General features: G+C 45.4%; 1 protein-coding gene across 3 annotated transcripts; it reads right to left on the bottom strand.

The window, feature by feature from the left end:
• Positions 1 to 3848: 3848 nt before the first annotated feature.
• Positions 3849 to 20384, bottom strand: ZMAT3 (zinc finger matrin-type 3). Of its 3 annotated transcripts, none has more exons than XM_005506571.3 (6): positions 20007 to 20384; positions 13796 to 14121; positions 12323 to 12442; positions 10451 to 10617; positions 10243 to 10343; positions 3849 to 9208 (listed from the first exon to the last, which is right to left on the bottom strand). In XM_005506571.3, exons 2-6 carry the CDS (start codon positions 14063 to 14065, stop codon positions 8997 to 8999), a joined length of 870 nt encoding a protein of 289 aa, XP_005506628.1. In that variant the 5' UTR covers positions 14066 to 14121; positions 20007 to 20384; the 3' UTR covers positions 3849 to 8996. The 3 variants fall into 3 exon arrangements, with proteins under 3 accessions (XP_005506628.1, XP_064929024.1, XP_005506627.1); XM_065072952.1 differs by lacking the exon at positions 20007 to 20384 and adding an exon at positions 18724 to 19888; XM_005506570.3 differs by lacking the exon at positions 20007 to 20384 and adding an exon at positions 16893 to 18607.
• Between the last annotated feature and the right edge of the window lie 147 nt (positions 20385 to 20531).

Raw genomic sequence — 20531 nt, 5'->3', positions numbered from 1 at the left:
CAGTGTGTGTCTTGGGACTGTGGGACTAACAAAAGACAGACTGGCAGTATCCACTGCTGCCTCCCATTTCTTCCTCCTCAGTTTCATGTGCCTGGGGTCACTGCAACCTTGAAACATCTGTCTTGTTCATATTTATATTCTTCTGTTACCACTTTTATTTGTACTTTTCAATAGTGCTCATCAGAGATTACTTGGGGTTTGCGTAATAAAAATCTGTGCTTCACACAAGTAAACAAACTTTAAATCAGAGTCGTTAAACAAACATTATAACAGCTGTCCTATTAATCACATTTTTGCAATTGTGTGACAAGGTAAACCAAAGATAAGTTAGTAGAAAACAGAACCCCAAAGACACAGTCACAGAGACCAGTGATAAGAGGAGGCATGAGAAGCACACAGCTCTTGTGCCTGAGTACCTTGGTGCTGGTGACCAGACAGACCAGCAGAACGTACAGCAGCCCATAATAACCCCACCCGACATAAATAAATGCAGTACCCTGGAGATGCACTGCATTGTTCCTCTGCCTGAGCTTGCACCTGCCAATCCAAATACACTCCAAGTATCACTGTTACTCGAGCAGCAGGTGCCCACCAGCTTTTAGAAACAGGAGCTGCTTGTCTAAGACCGCCACACATTCGGTGGTTTGACCACTTCCTAATTAAGCAAAACATGATACTGCCGAGATACTGCAAACAGTATTAGAGGTAGCTGCAACAAGAAACAACTGGAAAATGATCTCTTCTAATTAGTGGATAATACCAAGGAGGAAGATACTGCTTCACATGCACACACACACACAGCAGGACAAAACGGAGGAGGACGAATCCCTGGAGGCTCTTGAGCCAGCGCTGCCTCACACAGGAGCTTCCAGTCCTCTTGAAATAATCCCCACCTCTGCAAGTTCACACAGAGCAAAAACGAGCCATTGTCATACATGTCAGTTTGCTCTCTAGCTCTCTGGTCAGCTGCAATCAAAGATTTTTAGCATCATGCTGTTGTTTTTTACAATTCCTTTAAGTCTGAAGTATTCTTCACAGGCTCCCCAAATATCAGGCATCAATCCATATGTCATTATATTTTCTGGCACACGGGGATTTTGCCATTTGACTTTTCACAGTTCTTTTTCATACATACGTTTAATCATTTGAACCCCAGGGTAATACACAGGCTCAGGTAGTGTTTTGCACACTATTGGCCTCATCACATTTAACTAAGTACACAGGCTGCCTTCTTCAGGTAAATACCACATTCCTGCATGCAGTTCCTCAGACGCACCCAATGCAACATTTCTACTTCATCGTGCAACTGTGTTCTTCTCTTCTTACAACCCTACACTTTGTCCTTTCATTCACAGCACCTCTTTTTACCTTGATATCAAGAAACAAGCCTCAGATTAATACTTTTTTAACATCTTTATATGTACAGCAAACACCTGTTAAAGACACTCTCCAGTCTCAGATAACATACTATGAATGATCTTTCTATCTCTCTTTACACTTGTGTAATTCCACCGGCTTTAAATAGATTTGCTCTTGTTTTACGCAGGTAGAGAGGTGATGCAAAGCCAGTGGAATAAGATCAGTTAAGTGTGTCATTCACTGAAGGATTAGGCCAATGAATTCTAGGTACTACATGTTATAGCAGCTCTTTTCTATTCAAAACAGACAAGCAGTATTCAAAACAAATGCTTTAGGAGAACTAGCAGTAGGAATAGAGAGAATTCATGTGAAGTGGACATAAATGAACACAGAAGAGCCTCCAGAACGTGCACTTTGCAAACACGCACCCACTACAATCCTCCTAAAAGCTGTTTTTTCCACCTCTCCACTAAGGTTTAATGGCAGAAGCAATATTGAGAGCTCTCTGCCAAGCTTCATTGTTTTAAAACCATGGGCTAAAGTACATTTCCTAATGCATTGTAAAGCCATTATATAAACAAGAAAAAACAAATTATTATTAATAAAATTATTTGAAAAATCCAGTGATTTTCATCAGTCTGTGAACTGTGAGGCTGAATGGAGAAGTGGCAGGGTCAGCAGCCTGGTATTTAAAGGTCTTGGATTCAATCTTCCTTTTCAGCCACAGACTTTCTGGGTGAATCACTTATTTCTTCCAAACTTTATTTCATCAGCTCTAAAATGGTGCAAGACAACCAAGTGAGATCCTTAGACATCAGAGTAATTAGAGAGGCAAAAGGAGGGCTACTTATGCTTTCAAATCATACAATTAGTCTCAGATTTTCATCCATTTTTGTATTATTTTATTTGCTACCTAATTTAACAAACACCCGTGGCTGTGAATTAGGTTGCCCAGGTTTGTGTGTGTCACTATGGCTTGGCTGTGCCAAATTGCTATAGAATTAATATGGAATACAATTAGCACATGTAAGTATTGAAAATTTAGTGGTTTAACATCAGATAATGGGGACATGCTGCTCTGTAGAGTTTTGCTCCTCTCTGGTTCCTTGGATGACTGAGAGTAACACAGTCTGCTTGGGCATAAGACAATGAAGGGCTGGGGTCAGATTTAACATTAAGCTCCACTTAAATGTCTTTATGACCCTATTTACTATAACTAAGAACGCATAAAACCTGCAATTTATTGTTAGCACAGAAGTCACCTAAGAACTCAGCCAGCTCCCAGCCCAACAAAACGGTAAATCAGGATAATGCCACCAGGGTGTCACTGTTCCCTGTAATGGCCCAATGCCTTGAGTAACAGACGACTGGGGAGTGCAGGGACACATCCCTGTTTAGACAGCTGCTTCTGCATGCAGAGCTGTGCCTCTACAACTGTCCCACACCTTGAACATGTGCCACCAGGATCCTGCCCTTGAGGTCAACAGCTCCCTGCACTGACAGCGTGGCTGCGGCACCGAGCAAGGGCAACGTTTGTCTCTTACCTGAGTCGAACCCAGCAAACCTCAGATGTCCTCTGCTTCAAGGCTCCAGTTCAGAATGTCCTTTTTGTTTGGAAAGTCATCTACGCTGCATAAGCATATGCTCTTCTTCAACCCTCAAGTAATGAAAGAGGGAAAGAGCACACTGGCAGAAAATGTGCAAATGTTAAGTATGAGGCTCAGCTTGTGCCCACTGTTGTTTTTTTTTCAGTCAGTTAAAAGTCAGTCCATGGTCAGCCTGAGGCTGTTCCAGGGCTTGTGGTGTCTGCGCCAGGGGAAAGCACAGCCACGAGCAGAGCCCACCCCGTACCTTCTGGTTCCCCTCCCGTCAGATGCCAAGCGCTCCCAACCGCTCCTGAAGCCAAGCCAGCTCAGGGGGAGAACTCACAGAACCACAGAATGTCAGGGATTGGAAGGGACCTTGAAAGCTCATCCAGTGAAATCCCTCCGCCGGAGCAGGAACACCCAGATGAGGTTACACAGGAAGGTGTCCAGGCAGGTCTTGAATGCCTCCAGAGTAGGAGACTCCACAACCCCCCTGGGCAGCCTGGTCCAGTGTCTGTCACCCTCACTGAGAAGTAGTTTCTTCTCAAATTTAAGTGGAACCTTTTGTGTTCCAGTTTGTACCCACTACCCCTTGTCCTATCATTGGTTGTCACCGAGAAGAGGCTGGCTCTGTCCTCGTGACACTCACCCTTTATATATCTGTAAACATTAATGAGGTCACCCCTCAGTCTCCTCAACTCGGCTGGCTATCGGTAACAGCTGGAAGTGCACTGACCCCCTTCACAGCAACCAGTTCTGCACTGGAATATAATCCTTTGTCAGTGTATTGAAACATATTACTCATGTAGTCGCACTCAACACTAGGCTAAAATCAATTCAGTCATGCATAGTCCAGCTGTATCATGAGCAGCAGCGATACTAGACATTGAGGCTGTACAATGATAAGAGCAAGATGATTTATTATATATTGAGGAAGAAAAAAAAAATGTCATCAACTATTCCCTCACAGGGGTCAGTACAATATAAAGAAAATAAGGACAAATGTACAAAACCAACCTGACAAGAAGGCTCTAGATGAAACACGTTAAAAGCACTTGCAAATGATGTTGCTGGACAGATGGAGAAGGAAATTAAATCAAGTAATTTTTCCCCTGCAAAACACAGACTGAAAAACTGATTTTATATTTAAAAATGCACAGTCCTGCCTTTACCTGCAGATTCTTCTGATAAAAAGATACAATTTTAGTTGTGATACATTTCTTAAAGGAGAGATTCCCAGGACAACTGTTTGACCACATTTGTTTGAAAGTGAATTTTATTTTCACTTCCAACTTTATGCAGATGGCAAAGAAGCCAGCCCAGCTCAAAACACAGGGGCTTAGCCACTGACTTCAAAGAAACCAGGTCCACACTTCTCCATTTTCTGTTAATTCTTCTGCAACCATGGCGTTTGTTTTTCCATAATCGGCAACAGATGCCCATCTCATCCAGAGCATCCTTGTAAATATTGTTGTAAAATTAAAGAAAAAAAAAATAATCCCAGAAAACATAAACCACATATATGAGAAAACATCAGCAGTATGAAATTCCTGAAGGGTCTCAAGGCTTGTTCTTACTCAACTAAAGTCAATGTACTTCAAACTACTTTAGCTGGAGCAGGACCAAATCCTTACAAAACCAGATACACATTCGTCAAAAAGCAAAAGCTTAAGAGTGTTGTAACCCAAACACAGGAGTAAAAGACAAATTTTAGCAATGTACCTTGCCCAGCCCTAGCCAACACAATATATTTAGCTAGGGTATTTCATTTACTCCTGACCTGGGCAAGATTCCCACTGGTTACAGTGATAGTATTACTGAAATAATGTAGCAAAAGGACATCATGCATTAGTAAGTTAAAATATGAATCCAAACATGGCAATACCTTTCCCTTCTAATGCCCCATAATGGGCATCTAGGAAAGGAAAACAGACAGAAATCTTTACAGAAAAAAAATCTGCATTTTGTTACATTGATAACCATCCTAAGCAACTCCACCGAAGTTTTCAGGGTTCCTTTTGATCTACATGAAGAAAGCAAAAAGTCAAAAATAGACGAATGTTAGGCAAGATTAGAACACATTTACTCATTAGTGCAGAATGCAAAACAACAGCTAAGAATACAAACAAAACAGTATCACTTTGATACTCCTCACAAATACATGGATTCCACATAATTTACTTCCTTGCCTTAAAAGAAATGCTTAAATGTAGTATGAAGTTCATCTGTGTCCAAAAAATTATCATCCCAAGTTACCAAAGGAACCATCGGAGGAAAAACTAATATTAGAAATGGACATTCAAGAGCAAGTTGCAAGGAAATCCCCATTTTGTTTGGCATTAAAAGAAACAAAGAAGATTCACTGGTTAGGTTTGTTTGTTTGTTTGTTTTGGGGTGGGTTTTGTTGTTTGTTTTGGTCGGGTTTTTTGTATCAAGGGAAAGATAACAATACATACGTGGCAGGGAAAACATTTTCACAAATACAACAAATACCTGTTCTGATCCAAAAGCAAAGTGCAATGTAGAGTTTTCTATTTCAACAAAAACAACTTACAGAACAATGCCTTAAATATTAACAAATCAATTAGTGGTCAGCGCAGTAAAATAAATATGAACACATTGATTTATATTTTGTTTCTAGCAGCAAAGGTCATTAACCTACTGGCCAATGTGACAGCTTCACAGAAGTCCTCTTTCTTGAGTTTGGTACTTTGTTTAAACATGAGAAAGACTCACGGGGTCTGGAAAATGGTACTACAGCTGTACAGTTTTCTCCCCAGCCCACCTATGTCAAATACGGTTTGGCCAGGACGTGTTTTCAATATGCGGTTTGAACACTGATAAGTAAGAGTTTGCATTGGCCTGAACCCTGATGATATTATTGAGGTGGGGTCTTTTCTCTTTGCAGTCAACAATTTCCTGTGCTGGAGGGAGAGTGGGAAGATCAAAAATCATTAAGAAACGCTGAAGAGGGAGAGGAAAGCTTTGGTCACCCGTAGGGAAAGGCCATAACTGAGCACTGGGGCAAAGCGAGTCTCAGCTGTTTCTCCCAGCAAGAAATCTCTATCCTCCCATGTGGCAAATCCCTTGTTGCTCAACTCTTACTGTCTGCTTTATACTTGCTATGTAACCCACCACTTTGAAATTCTCAGGTAACATTCACTTATTGCACTCCCTTGGTCAAAACGAAGCAGATAGTGGCCTCTCTGCTCAAGGCAGATTGAAGCTATTCCTCAAAACTAGACTTGGCCCCACGCAGAGCAGCCCACAGAAACAGCCCCCTGGCCCTCCCTCGCGCATCCTCCCAATGTACAAGCACACCAGTGTGCTGCGGCAGGTTTGCACCAGCTGTCACCAGGCGGTATCGGCACGTGGAGCAAACTGGGTTTTGACACCTCCAGCTGTCGCTGCCAAATGAGGAGCAGATCACTGGGCTGAGAGCAGGAGCAGCAACCAAAGCAAAGTGGTGAACAGTTGATTTTTTGGGACACGTGAAAGCAGACAAAAATGTCTTCTTGGCCCTAGCAGTAAGCTAAACACCAGTACCTACAGCTCGTCCTGCTCAGATTTCACAAAGTGTGTTTTTTCTGCTACTACTTGCAGCCTGTGGGAAATGCCACGCTTTAATTCACAGCAGGAGGGATGTTTAATCATAGTGCAGAGATCACTCTGGTGAAGCACATTGTGGTAAGGCTCATCCAACTCCTGCTGTCCCTGCATTGCAGTGTCAGACTAGCAAAACAAAGACAGAACACAAAGAGAAAACCAGAGCCCCTTGACTGCAAAAGATGACGGGGAAAAGGCTGATGAGACTTTTGGAAGGGGAATGTTCTTCAAGGCTGCACAGAGGGTGAGCCCGAGGCAGGAAAGCACAGAAGAAACAAACTTATAGGTTGCCAAAACTGCTCAGTCAGTGCTCTGAAACCTGGGCACCTGTCCTCCCACCTTCTGACATGCTCCAGTGCACATACCTTATTTAACTGGGCTTAGCACAGGGGAGAGGGAATCCCATTCAAGAGGATGCCCATCGCTCTGCCTGTATCCGCAGGGCAAGGATCAGCATGGAATGATGCAGGGGGTTGCTTTTGACAACTGTGCAAGAGCTCACCTTGCCTGGAATTAGGAAGGCTGTGTTAAGGTTGTACGGCAACCTGACACTTAGGCAGCTAAAGAGAATGATACTTGATTTCTGAGGAGTGGCCAAGTGCAACAAACCTTTTTGAGGCGGACTAGAAAGATGAATAAAAACTACCCGGATTTTTGTTAGTTTACTCATTTTTCATTGGTTAAGGCAAGCAGAAAGTCCTTCTGGAATGCAAAAGGCAGGATCAGAATAGCAAGAAAAGGGGTTGGGAGAACTACCTTCAACATCATGGGCTAGGTAAAATTTACCCCTGGTAAAACGCTACTGATACCAATGGAGCTGCATCTAATTCAACCTACTGCCTAAACAAGAGTGAGAGACAAGCCATGGTGCTTCCTTTACCCCATCTCTGCTCCTGCCACTGGAGTCAATGAAGCTGCACCAGAGCACAGCTGTGGCAGCGCAGTGGGGAATCAGGTCCAACAGAGGTTATCTACGTGCCACACTTGCCACTGAAGACAATGTTTTAGAAACACTGTGAACCACATTTCAACCACAGCTCCTCACATCTACCCAAATGAGCAGAAAAATAAATGTCAGCCCTACTTCTGCTCTTTACCTCCTTTCTACTTTTGCTAAGAAAAATCAAAACAGACACACACCCTTTGGGTTTGTCTGCACTTACACAGTTGCTTAAAAAGTTTCATGAATACTTCTGTGTGGCCAAAAGGCTGTTACTCAAACAATCATTATCCCTGACATTTACGTCCTACCTAACTTTGGATTTCTGATGATCCCTAAAACAATGAAGTTCACATCAAGGAATGGAATTAAAACCTATTCTGACATGGGGATACAAAGAGGGGAAAAAATTCATCCACTGTTGGTAGCTCTAGCCCAAAGGAGCATTTCACCTCTGCTCCGTAACACCCTCTGGGCCTTGTGCAGGGAATGGCATGGAAGTGGAGCACATCAACATGTGCTCCTCAAGAGCCAGGCAGCCCTGCTTTCCCACAGCGACAGAGTTGCAGGCCAGAGACCAACACTTGCTTTCTTCTACATCAGTATGCAAAGAAATCGCAGCTGACAGCTCCTTCCAACCTGTTCTCAACCGTGCTCAGTCTAAGGCAGAATCAGAGCAGAATACATCTCATCTGAGCTTGTTTGCTTTCCAATTCACTTCATCAAGTCACTGAGATCCCCACAGATTCTCTTCAGGGAGATGAGCTACACCCGTGGTACATTAAGGAGCCCAGCCAGCAACACGGAGAATCTTTTTTCATTGTTAACTGGTAGAAGAGAGTATTTCTGAATGGGGCTAATCAGCTGATATCCAATGTCAGATGTTCAGAATGAAATCTGCACCACAGAGGAAGCGGTAAGAGGCATGACCCTCCAAGGAGAGGTACATACAGCCTTTCTACAAGGATGCGGAAAGAACTTACTCTGGGCTGTAATGGGGGCCACAAGCAGCAATTTGTGGACAAGTACACCACGTAAGTCCCACATTCACAGGTCCCATGCCTGCCCTTCCTTTCCAAGCTGCCCAGAGACTTAGTCTGCTGTAGGGAGGCATTTGGGAGCACTGCTCTGTGATCTGCAAAGAGGGGAGTGGGCTTTGCACATGGTCCACCTGTGTGGTAGAACCACAGAAGTTCCCAGCACTTCTTGGGCTTTGCATATTCATGCAGAAGGCTGGGGAGAAGACAAAGTCCTCCCCACCACTCAGTACAATGAAGAGCCTTAGATAATTAGCAAACAAACATCAAAAGCACTTCATGTCCCGCACAGCGTCATCCTGCCAACTATGACAGAAAAGAAATCTAACCATACCATTAAGTTTGCAGGTGTTACATGTATAGCTCGAGAGCAGACTCCTATCGAATGGAGCACAAAGCAGGGCATGTGGCAAACAGCAGGCGAGAGACAAGCTGCTCTATTTGCAAACTACTACCAAGGGTGGCGCGTCATTGTACGTAGCCGAGGTTCTCCATCTCATTCCTATACCGCTGTTCGGACACCTTGCTTTTATGCTGTTTGCTTTCTAAGTGCTGTCTGAACTCCATCTCCTCGCTGGCCCCTGCATTGCACATGGAGCAGTAGAACTGGCCGCTGGGGGTGACGCACATGGCCAGATCCCGGGGAATCCTCTGGCGTGAGCGGGGATTGAAGTAGGGACCTGAGGAGGCAACAGAAAAGTCTGTTTTTTCTGTAAGAAAGCAAAGCTTGTGGCAGCTCAGTGACAACTTCTAAGTCCAACAAATGTTTAAAAAGAAGGCAAAGATTCTCTTCTTCAACAGATTAGAGACTGAACCTCATTTTCCCACATGACTTCTTCATTGAGATCCCGATTTAAAGGGGAGTAGCATATAATGGAACGGTACTTGTTGGTATTTTCTAAAGCTGTAGAGCGGGCTTAGTGCCTCAGTTTTATCAAGAATCAATAGGGCTTTGAAAATTAGGAGCCTAATAATTTAAGTGATGATTCAAGTTTGTTTTGGTTTGTGTTTTTTTTTTCTTTCTTAACCCTCCAATTTGAGAATTAGAACAGTCATTTGATTAGAACAAGAAGCCTCAGTTTAAAATTATCACAAAATTGCATTTAATATAACTTAAAAATATTTATATTTTCCACATGACAGTGGTTGGAATGACATGATTAAACCAAGCTTCACCAGGAATCGGGGTTTCAGCTAATATGTGCCCATAACATAAAATGAAAAAGAGAAACAGATGCCAGGCAGGACACTATAAAACACACTTTAAATCATAGCAAAGAGACAAAGTAAGTAGCTAACATCAGAGGAAGAACTCTACTCTAGGAGCAGATGGTCTCAGAGGGCGGCTAACATGCTCTCTCACTCTGGCCATGGGAGTGCCAGTACAGGTTGATGTGCTACAGTAGGAGTCAAAGCACCTGGCCACTCGCCAGGAAAATAAAGCAGGAAAATTGTCACCACTTAGAGCAGCCTTAGATACAGGCAGATGGTAAATTAACTTACCAACTGAGAAACCAAACTAACAAGCAGGCTGACAAAACAAAGCAACTTTAGCAGCTCAGAAAAAAAACATGCAGACATGTAGGATCAGCAGAGCTAGGACCAGCTCCCTTCACAACCTCTGCTAAAACACACCTTAGGAACAGCAGAAAAACAAGTCTGTTTATTATTCATTATTATTCCAACTATAGAACAGACTCAATCTCCCAGTTACCTGTGTTGTTTTGAACTGTATACGTATTTCTTCTGTTCTGCATCATCTTATATTCATTCCCTTCTTTCCTTGCCCTTCGTTTGCCTAGTTCTGATGCATCCCTGAAAATTAAACACATACAAACAGCTGCAGTTCAGAGCTTTCTGAGAAAAAGCCAAAGACACTGCCACATGCTTTCAGCCTGAGCGTGAAGTTGAACAATACCTACGAGAATGAGTTATTCTGTGCTTCTGCAAGACGCAGCCGTTTGGCGTGATTTTTCCCTTGGTAGTGAGCTTGTGCCACAGCTGGAGAGCTAAATGAGGCATCACAAAGCTTGCAGTAATCATTCTCCGTGGCCAAGATCACTCGGCCACCTGGTTTACTGGATCCCATCTAGCAGCAAAAGGAGAGAGAGCATGTGAAACAAACACAAGAAGGTTAAATCGTTGAAATACTTGAATCAGCGGGACCGAGACCAGTATTGTCCTCATCAGACAGCAAGAGAGTTGGAATTAGAGCATATGGATTAGGACACTCTCAAGTGGTCCCCAAACTGTTCTTACAAGAACTTCATTTTCCCTGGCCCAGAGTCTGAGAGAACCTGCAAATTCCTCAAGAACTAGGGAAATCTCTGACCTCATATGGAGAGGAAAGCAACCTGAACAAACACCCTGTACTTTTGCAATAACTACCAAGGCTTGTTTACTTCACAGCAGTGATTTAACTCCTCCACTCCTGACTGCTGGGAGCTGACAAACAGTAACTTTCACACTGAGGAAGACCCACTGAAAGGTATTTACAGTGTAACTAATCTCTCCACAGTACCATCTCTACACAGCTCCCTAACCACACTAAGAGATTAAAAAAAACCAACAGCAGAGGTGCCAAATCTCTGATCTTTACCCTTCAGGTGGGAGGACACCTGGATCGAGACCTTCAAGGAAAGACCCAGCCTCACATGAGTAGCTCCTGCCTGTCTAGTCAGACCACACACTGATTGGGGCAGCAACCACGTCTCCTCGGTGTGTATCATCCAGACAAAAGTGCTTTGTAAACAATGCAGCAGCAGTGGTTCAAACAGCCATTTCGCTGTGGCACTTGCCAAGTCAAGTTTCTTCCACATCTCCTTTGATACTGTTCAAGCTTATAGACACACACTGTTTTGACTTCCATATTACAACATGAATCCTCACATGGTCCTGGATCAGTCTTTTTATTGCCATGGACCATTTTCTCCATTAAAAAAGGCATCAGATACCCTAGCAGGTACAGCACCCATGTCCCACTACCTAGGACTGGACCCTGAGCCCTCTCGACTCAGTTCTGTGAGCTGCAGAGTTATTTCCACAGGACTGAGTCTCCCTCTGGCAGCTTCAACAGTGCACAGAACAATCTGCCACTTACGGCAAATGCTCTTGGCTTTTCTACAGACAACAGAGGCTTATGCTTTTGAGAACGACAGGCAGAGCTTCGATCCCTGCAGCCCAGCTGTACAAGAGCCAGCTTAGCTGTTCAGTCCCATGACAATCAGATGTGATGAATTCTGGAAGAAGAAAGCAAAAATCATCTCTTTTGCCTCTAATGTGCCTGATACAGAATTAATCTGAGGGAACCACCCATTCACCCTACACACAAGAATGAGCACTGCAAAAGGAGCAACAAAAGAGGAATTAGATAACAGCCCTGGGCAATGGGTGCAGGAGCACCTAAGCACTTTTTCCATGTGGGCTTCTCTCACACAACGGAGGGATGATTGTGCAGAGCAGATGCCACATCCTCACTTTCAAATTCAGCTCTAACAATGTTGTTTTATACCTGCCCTCAAACAATAATCAGCAGCATACCGGACTTGCTGGGAAACAAAGCATTTGCCATGCAGAAATAGAACATTTCAAGTCCAATCTGCAAGGGCAGATCAGTATCTGTACCTTCAAAGGAAAGCAAACAGTTCATAACAGGCCATTTCCATGAGCCTGTGCCATCACAAGCAAAATTCTTTCCCAGCTTCTGCAGTAATCCTCAAAGTGTGACAACTAGTGATCCTTACTGGGGGTGAGGTGACAAGCAGCAGGATCTCAGTCAACTTCCCATGCCTTACCTGAGCTGGAAGGGAGACAACCTGAGGTGGGGCAGGCTCAACCGAACTACTCATCCTGGCAGATGCCGGACAGCTATTGGCAGCATAGTAATTTCGGAGTTTCTTACTGTGGTTTTTACCCTGGAAAGAGAACCAAGATTAATTGCTGTCCTAATAATAGTATCTTACACTGAAAGAAAAAGGATCCAGAGACCAAAATGAGAAAGTGGCCACAAAGATGGCACCTCAGGTAAAGGAGCTGCCATCCAGAAAATAACAGCTCAGAACCTAAGAGATGCTGACCTTTTCTCCAAAATGCTCATCACTTAGCATGATTTAGTCTCATTTTCAACTGATTTTCTCAAATCAGTAAGGTTACAATTAGTTCCTCAATCTGTTTCCATTTCACTTAAAACTAGTATTTTGTATGTTAAACATGGAATGTTAACTGCTTTGTATAGCTTTTTGATAAGCCTGAACACACACACACACACACTTCTCATAAGGTTGCACGCACAAGTGAAAATATGACATTGAATATAAAAACTCCTGCTTTACGTTTTATTTTCTCTTGGGAAACATATACTGTGGTTCTTTTGGGTGTTTTGAAAACCTGATAGAGCTACATGAGAGTATGTAAATGCATTGTGGACATACAGCAAGGCATTTGCATAAATGCAAGTTATGTACTGTAAATGCACTTCCATCCCCACACAGAAGAAATACTGCAGAAACCAGATGTTGAAGTATAACAATAATTCAACCTACCCCTTAACTGGCATGATACCACTTTTTCAGGGCCAAGAGCAAATCTGAGATCTGGGTCTGATGTGCTGAGGATATGGACAAATGCCTTTTTGGATTTACTGGTGGAGAAAGTTACTATCTCCACATGTCACACAAATACAGCACTAGTAAAACAGTGTAACATAAGACTATGAAATATTCAATCCCTCAGCTAAGAAGCATAGGCAAGCAGCCCCTAACCTATTTCAGACAAATCAACCACACCAGCTTGAAAAAAATTAGCTTGGTCTGAGCTGGCTCAGCTGATGCTGTCCAAAGCAGATGAGAAAGTTTGCACAAATGGCCCCACCAGCAGATCCAGAGTTGTGTGCACAACCTCAGGAAGGAGGCAGTGATGAGCACATGGCAGCAGCTTCTAACTGCACTGCTGGATCCAGCAGAAAATATCTGTCCGGGCCTTACAGAATTATGTCTATGTAATCAGAAAATCTGTTTTATCGGATGAGTGTGCAAGTGGAAAACAGATTTTAGTAAAGGAAAATTATGAGCACCTGCCTTTTCATTCATGCCATCTGGGTACCAATTCTCTAGCCTGGAGCAGCTCAGGTGCTCCCTGTGCATTAGCCCACACTTCACTCTGTGCTCCCACAGCAACGTGACCAGCAGTACGGGCACTGGCACAGGTACATCTACACATACTGCACATGCAGCAGTCCTGAAAGCTTTGTCTCGTGCTGTTCTCCTTACCTGGTAATGAGCCTGGGCTTGTTGTGCTGAATTCAGAGTGACATTGCAAAGCTTGCAGCACAGAGGCTTACATAGTTCCTCCAGCATAGGGTCCTGCTCCACCACCTTTGCAAGCTCTTCTTCTTGTGTCTGATGAAAGGAAGGCCCCAGTCCGAGAGATTTTGGTGGGGACAGTGGTGAGCTGGCTCTTGGCCTTGTAGCCACTGACATAGGAAGAGATGAAGGCTTCTCAGGATGAGGAAGAAGGCCTGCTTGCTGTAGAAGAATCATTGGCCAGGAAGACTGTGGGCATGCTACTTCTGAAGGACGAGGAGTCTTCTTCAGATCTAGACCAGAGAAACACAGATGCTGAAATAAGCAGTGTTAATAGGAACACTGACGATCCAAGGGATAACTTCTATGACTTCCTTGCCTCTACTTTGTCTTTTCACAATGCCAAGCAGGATAAAGTCAGTTTATAACACTTTACCTCACAGGAACAGCAGCATCCCAGACAACCAGGGCCAGATCAAAAGACACATGTATAAGAAGTGAATCAAAGACCAAAATGTAGTTGTTAGCACCCCACAGCACCTTCCTGGACAGGTGAAGTCTCCTAACCACTCACAGTACCTGACCAACAGCACACACCCCACTGCTCCACGACTGCAAGATGTGACGTATAACAAGCGCAGCACATGGAGCTGTGTTACAGGAATAGGAGGGACGCAACCGTCACCCACATCCTCTTTTGGCAGCCTAAGTACAAGCTCACACTCCAAGACCTAACCAAATATTGCAATGTATTACTGCCACTGATGACTTTAAAAGAATCCAAATGTTTCAAAGCAGATTTATTTTTTGTAGGTAGATATAAAATACATACACACACACATCCCTCAAAAAGACCTTCCTGAGGAAAGATATTCTACAGTTCACTTTTCTCAAGTAAGTCAACAAAAGCAGAAGAGTGGGAATCAACCTGAGCAGACGTTGTTGTACACAGTCAGCTCCCAAGGACTCTTCCATGGCCTTGATGAATGACCTTGAGCTCTTTCTTATGTTTCCTTTACTAACTACAACCAATGTACCATCTAAAGATACATCTTCTTCTTCTGCAAAATGGAGAGCTTATCCCATATTAACCTTTATTCAATTATCTCTCAGTTAATTCAAGTTCTTAGAACTAACCCTACATTTCCAACAAGAGATTCTGTGAGGCTTATTTAATTAAAGTTTATAAATCACATGTAAAACCCTGGATGAACATTCCTAGAATAATGCAGAGCTGTGATATTATGAATCAATGCACAGCTACTTTTGTTAATGTCTTATTAGCTCCTTATCATAACAAATCCTGTTCACTGCTACACTGGGATCAAGAGAAACGTTATCTTGGCCTTTGCAGATCATTTTCAGCTAAGGCTGCATTGGTAGTGACCCTGTTTATGCTATGGGCTTTTTTGTTTGTTTAAGCAAAGGGTGAGCCAAATCTACATTTTAAAATAATGCTTCTGGAAAATTAGGGAAAGGTAAATTAAATGCCACCTCAGAACTGTGTTCCTAAGTCGAAAATAGAGATAGTTCCTAAGTGAAAAGCGAAATTGCTTTCAAAGGCTTTTTAGCAACCTGGAGAAGCAGATAGCATTTATCTGGGATAAATTCTGGGATTAGAAGGCATAAGGAAAAGGACTAGGGGGTGCTGGTCGACAAGAAGCTCAGCATAACCTGGCACTGTGCGCTTGCAGCCCACAAAGCCAACTGTATCCTGGGCTGCATCACAAGAAGCATGGCCAGCAGGTTAAGGGAGGTGATTGTCCCTCTCTGCCCTGCCCTGGTGAGACCCCACCTGCGGTGCTGTGTCCGGCCCTGAGGCCCCCAGCACGAGAAGGACATGGAGCTGCTGGAGTGGGTCCAGAGGAGGGCTGTGAAGACAGTCAGAGGGCTGGAGCACCTCTCCTGTGAGGACAGGCTCAGACAGTTGGGGTTGTTCAGCCTGAAGAAGAGAAGGCTCTGGGGAGACCTTATTGCAGCCTTTCAGTACCTAAAGGGGGAAAACTGGAGGGGGACTTTTTACAAGGACACATAGCAATAGGACAAGGGGTAATGGCTTTAAACTGAAAGATGGCAGATTTATTATGGATTAGATGTAATCTAATGAGGGTGGTGAGGCACTGGAACAGGCTGCCAGAGAAGCTGTGGATGCCCCATCCCTGGGAGTGTTCAAGGTCAGGTTGGACGGGGCTTTGGGCAACCTGGTCTACTGGAAGGTGTCCCTACCCATGACAGGGTTTGGACTAGATGATCTTTAAGATCCCTTCCAACCCAAACCATTCTACAATTCTATGATTTTCAATCTGGTAAAATTAGCTGGAGATAAATAAATTGCCACATTCAAGCTCTTGAAAATCCCAGTTGACACCTGCATTTTTAGGCACCATATTACCTCTGTAAGTCTGGCTCCAGAGAGACCTATGTTCTATTAGGAAAAATAAAAGATAATTCAAAAAACAAAACAAAACAGATTTTGAAATAATACAAGATTGGAGGCAATTTAGTTACTACTAGTAACTAAAGGTAAGGGAAAAGAGAAATGGGGCGATAGGGGTGGGGAAAGAGCATGCATTGCCTTTGGGACAAGCCTCTAAGACAGTAATAAAGCCATCAGGAGTTTCTATGTTTTTAAATAGTGCTCCACCATCAAGTCTCTGAGAAATTGCAGAACTATAACTAACAAGATGTCACCATAAAAGCAAAAGGAAACACAGGAAAAGGAAAGGAAAAGCAAAAGCAAAAAGGAAACACAGGTACAGCGCAAATCATCCCGCAGCACTGTAAATTCTGTGGTGCTACATAACTTCCCTCCATCTTTCAGCATATGTGTTCCTGTTAATCAGAACTACAGAATAAGATTTTGCTGTCTTTCATTTCCTCAGCTAGTAGTCTGTAGACAGTCTAATTAATTTCAGTGGGGCTACGGATGGAACAAGTTCATATTCATGGTGGTTAAATACATCATATCACTGACTTATCAAGGCAGTTTAGATCAGCTATGCAAGCAGGTAAGCACGCCATCCAATTTCAGAGTTTTATTATGCCACCATAATGGGATTCTTACCTTAAAATGGAAGTAAATTACAGCTAAATACTTCACAGAGCAATACAAAGAGGTTTACAGGAAATGACAGTCGGGATCCATCTTCTTAATTTTGCATGAGTGTTTGTTGCATCAAGTCGTCCACACGCAACTGTCATAGATGGATTTGTCATATACAAGAGAGGAAACAGTGCTTACAGGATCTGCATCCACGGGGGAAAAAGTATAATGTAATATTCTTAGAAAATCTTTAATTGTAAGGTCATCTACTGTTTCTTAAAGTAAACAGTAGTCTGAAGATAAAATTAATGCTGCATGGGCAATTTTAGAATTAGAACTACTTGACTTAGCATATGCAACACTGATTTTCTTCTAATGGTGACCTTTCATCACTGAAATTGCTCAAACTATCTTGATTTCTTTCTTACAGATATTATTTAAAAGAAAAAAGAATTGCTCAAATTCAGATAATTTACATGTCCCTTTAACCCTCCACTGCTGGTTGCTATAGACACCCTGTCCAGGAGAAGGTAATGGGACAGCTTTGACTCCCTTCTCTTCACTTGAGAAGCTGCAAAATCTTACACTACAAAACAGCAAAGAAACGAGGAACCTTGGTCCCCAGGGACTAATGATGGTACAGCCCAGGGCAGAGTGAGGACCTGCAGCTCTCCAGAGCGAGCTGAGGAGAGTTCTCCAGCAAGACAGCATCTCTCAGATCTCAGCCATGTCTCCTCCTACATGCCTTATGGGTGAGGATATACTTCTAGTCCAGGTCAGTTGTCCTCAGGTGGATACAAGCGACACAAACATGCAGCCCTCCTCACAAATTTCAGGTTGGGGCATCCCAAGGGCAGCAGTGAATGAGGAGACCCAGTGTCCACATCCTGAGGACCACAGCCTGGCAGCACACAGGCACTGGTGGTGGCACAGATAACAGGGACTGGTATGACCTTAAATCCAAGCACCCTTTGATGAGGAAAGCACATCCAAAATGTGACCTTCCTTGGCCATAAGTGTAAAGCATACCGAGACACCTATGTGTCATGTGTTCCCACCAGAACTAGTTTTTAAATGCAGCTGTGGCAGCTAATAACAGTGACAGAAATTTAAACACATTGTGAACAAGTTGTGGGTTTGTTTTGTTTCATTTTATATTTCTTTTGCTTTTCCAAGACAGGACGCATTTCTTCTCCAGCTTTTATCTAGAAACATTGACATCACTTAACCTAACTTTGCCAGGAACTTTACTCTTGGCCATAGACGGAACTTCATCCTGAAAAGCAGAGTCATTTTATAATGCTACAGGCATCAGAAACAGAGCACCACACCAAATACACATCATTCACAATTCTACCTCAAGGTGCTGGGCCCACTTAACCCTCCACTGATGAGGACACACATTTAGCAACCCAGAAACTAAGGGTATTGTTTTTCTCTTACACCAGCAGCACATCAGAAAACGCCGCTGTGATCCTAGCGGACATTTCTGCAGAGTAGCAGTGCCTTGCAGCCTCGGTGATGGACTCTGAGGGATAAAAATCCCGGGTACCCGCTAGCTGGGAATAACCGCAGCCCGAAGACTGATGGCACCAGCGCACAGCTCTGGAAACGCCGATGCAAACCCAGCACACAGTAAAGGCAGACGCACCACCCGAGCAGCCTGAGCGCCCCGGAACGCGGCAGAAACACGACGAGCCCCCCCAGTAAAACCGAGCCCACAGGCCACACCGCCTCCCGGCCCTGCTGAAACCCCCGGTCCCGCCCGCTCGGCCTGAGCCGTGTCCCCGCCGCCCCCCGCACATCCCCGCGCCGGCCGGGGCCACGGCCCCGCTGCCCCCTCACCGCTTACCCCCGCAGGGCCAGCACGGGCGGTCACGGCCGGCACCAGCTGCAGGAAGTGACGACAGCGGGGCGGGGCCTGCGGCGGGGCGGAGCCTGGAGCATCCGGTCGCGGTGGGGTTTGCTGCTCCGCGCTGGTGCTGCTCCCACGAAACCAGCAGCAGCCCCACTCGTGTGACAGCCCCGCGGCGCTGGCACCGGGGGTTTCAGCTCATGCGTGGCCCTGCCGCGCCGCTGGCCCGTCCCGTTTGCCCTCCGGTGCCCGGTACCTGCTGGCTGTCCGGATCCGCCTTCTTTGGGACAATCTCAGGGGAACGCGCAGTCCTCGTAACGCGCTTTTCGGCATTACGGGCTAAAACGGGGCTGATAAGTTGCTCCAAATATTTAACTGCTCAGTCAGAGCCTGCGCTGCGGGTTTGCACGAGGTTATTTCATCTCGCTGCTCTGGCACCTTCTGTTTCCAGCAGCAGAAACTGCCGCTAACCCTCATTTATCTGTGTTTTATTTTCCTCTCTTCAGCTTGTTCACGCTGCTCATAGCCACAGTGAGTTCATGTCCCTTCAGCCCTTACGGCTGGGCCCCCGCGTTTCAACACAAACTTTCTGGGATTTTGTCCTTTTGTTGGAACGGGAAAACGCTGAGAAGGGACTATGAGCTGAAACCATCACCAACACTTTAGGGTGGCGACCAGACAACCCACCTGGGAATGCACCAGCTATCCCCGCCCATCCTCACTAATTTTTGTGAGATCTTAAATTCCCATTTAGCAGACGCGTTGCTGCAGGTCTGAAGCACAAACCACGGTGAGCTGTAGCACAAGCAGCAAACGGGGGCAGCTCACAGCCAGGTGTGCTCACGGGAACCACGGTTGCTGGGGTATGTTTTGCTGAGACCCGGGTGGCCAATGGCCAGGGTCACCTGCAGCAGTTCAGCCACGGTGACAACACGGTGCTCTGCCAGGCCCTGGGGCAGCACTTCAAGGAGGAGAATTCACCAACGCCCTCATCACGTTCACAGCTGGCTCCAAAACTTGCTTATGCCATCTCTCCTGGCAAGAGGATAAATATCCCTTGAAAAACAGGAGTGATTAACCGGCATGCCTGACGGGTTAATCACCCACGTTCTCCCTGTCGCCTCCCTCCTGTCATCACCTCCACACCATCCTCGCTTGTTGGGTCTTGTTTGCTCTCCCAGAGCTAAAGCAACCCAGCTCAGACCCCGGTTAACGCAGAACACCGGGGAGTTCACACTTTACACGTTCTCCCGCTGCTTTCTCACTGTGAGGGAACTCACCCGCGGGCCGTTCTCCGCACAGAACACCAGATTCACGTGCAGTGACTCGATCCCAGCGGCAGCTCCAGTTGTGAAGGAAACTCGCGGTGTCACCGGTAACCCAGCCGGGAAACGCGAGCGCCTTGGGCTCGGCCACCGCGGTTCTGCTGCGTGTGGCGGAACCGCGGCGGAGCGTTAATGACTTTACGACAATAACCGGGACAGAGGCACGGCTGGCCTGTCACACCCAGCTCGCCCGGGGCAGGCAGAACCCGTTTTTCTGAAAGCTCGCTCCGGTCAGGTCACCGGTGGCCCGGTGCTGTGTGCTGAACCGGCAGCGCCGGCCAAGGAGAGCGGGAGGGAAGGCGGGCTCCCCAGCGCCGGTGCAGGTCCCGCCGCGGCGGCAGGGGGCAGCAGAACACCGCCGCGGGCTCTGGGAGCGGCTCCGGGCTGGCGGGAGGCGCCGCCGGTACCGCCCCGCAGCGGGAGCCGGGCCGGGAGGCGGGGCTTCACTCGCGGTGACGTCACACCGCGCCCCTCCGCTAG

The sequence above is a fragment of the Columba livia genome, chromosome 9, assembly GCF_036013475.1.
Source record: "Columba livia isolate bColLiv1 breed racing homer chromosome 9, bColLiv1.pat.W.v2, whole genome shotgun sequence".
NCBI classification, from domain to species: Eukaryota; Metazoa; Chordata; class Aves; order Columbiformes; family Columbidae; genus Columba; species Columba livia.
This window is presented reverse-complemented; position numbering and strand designations above follow the sequence as displayed.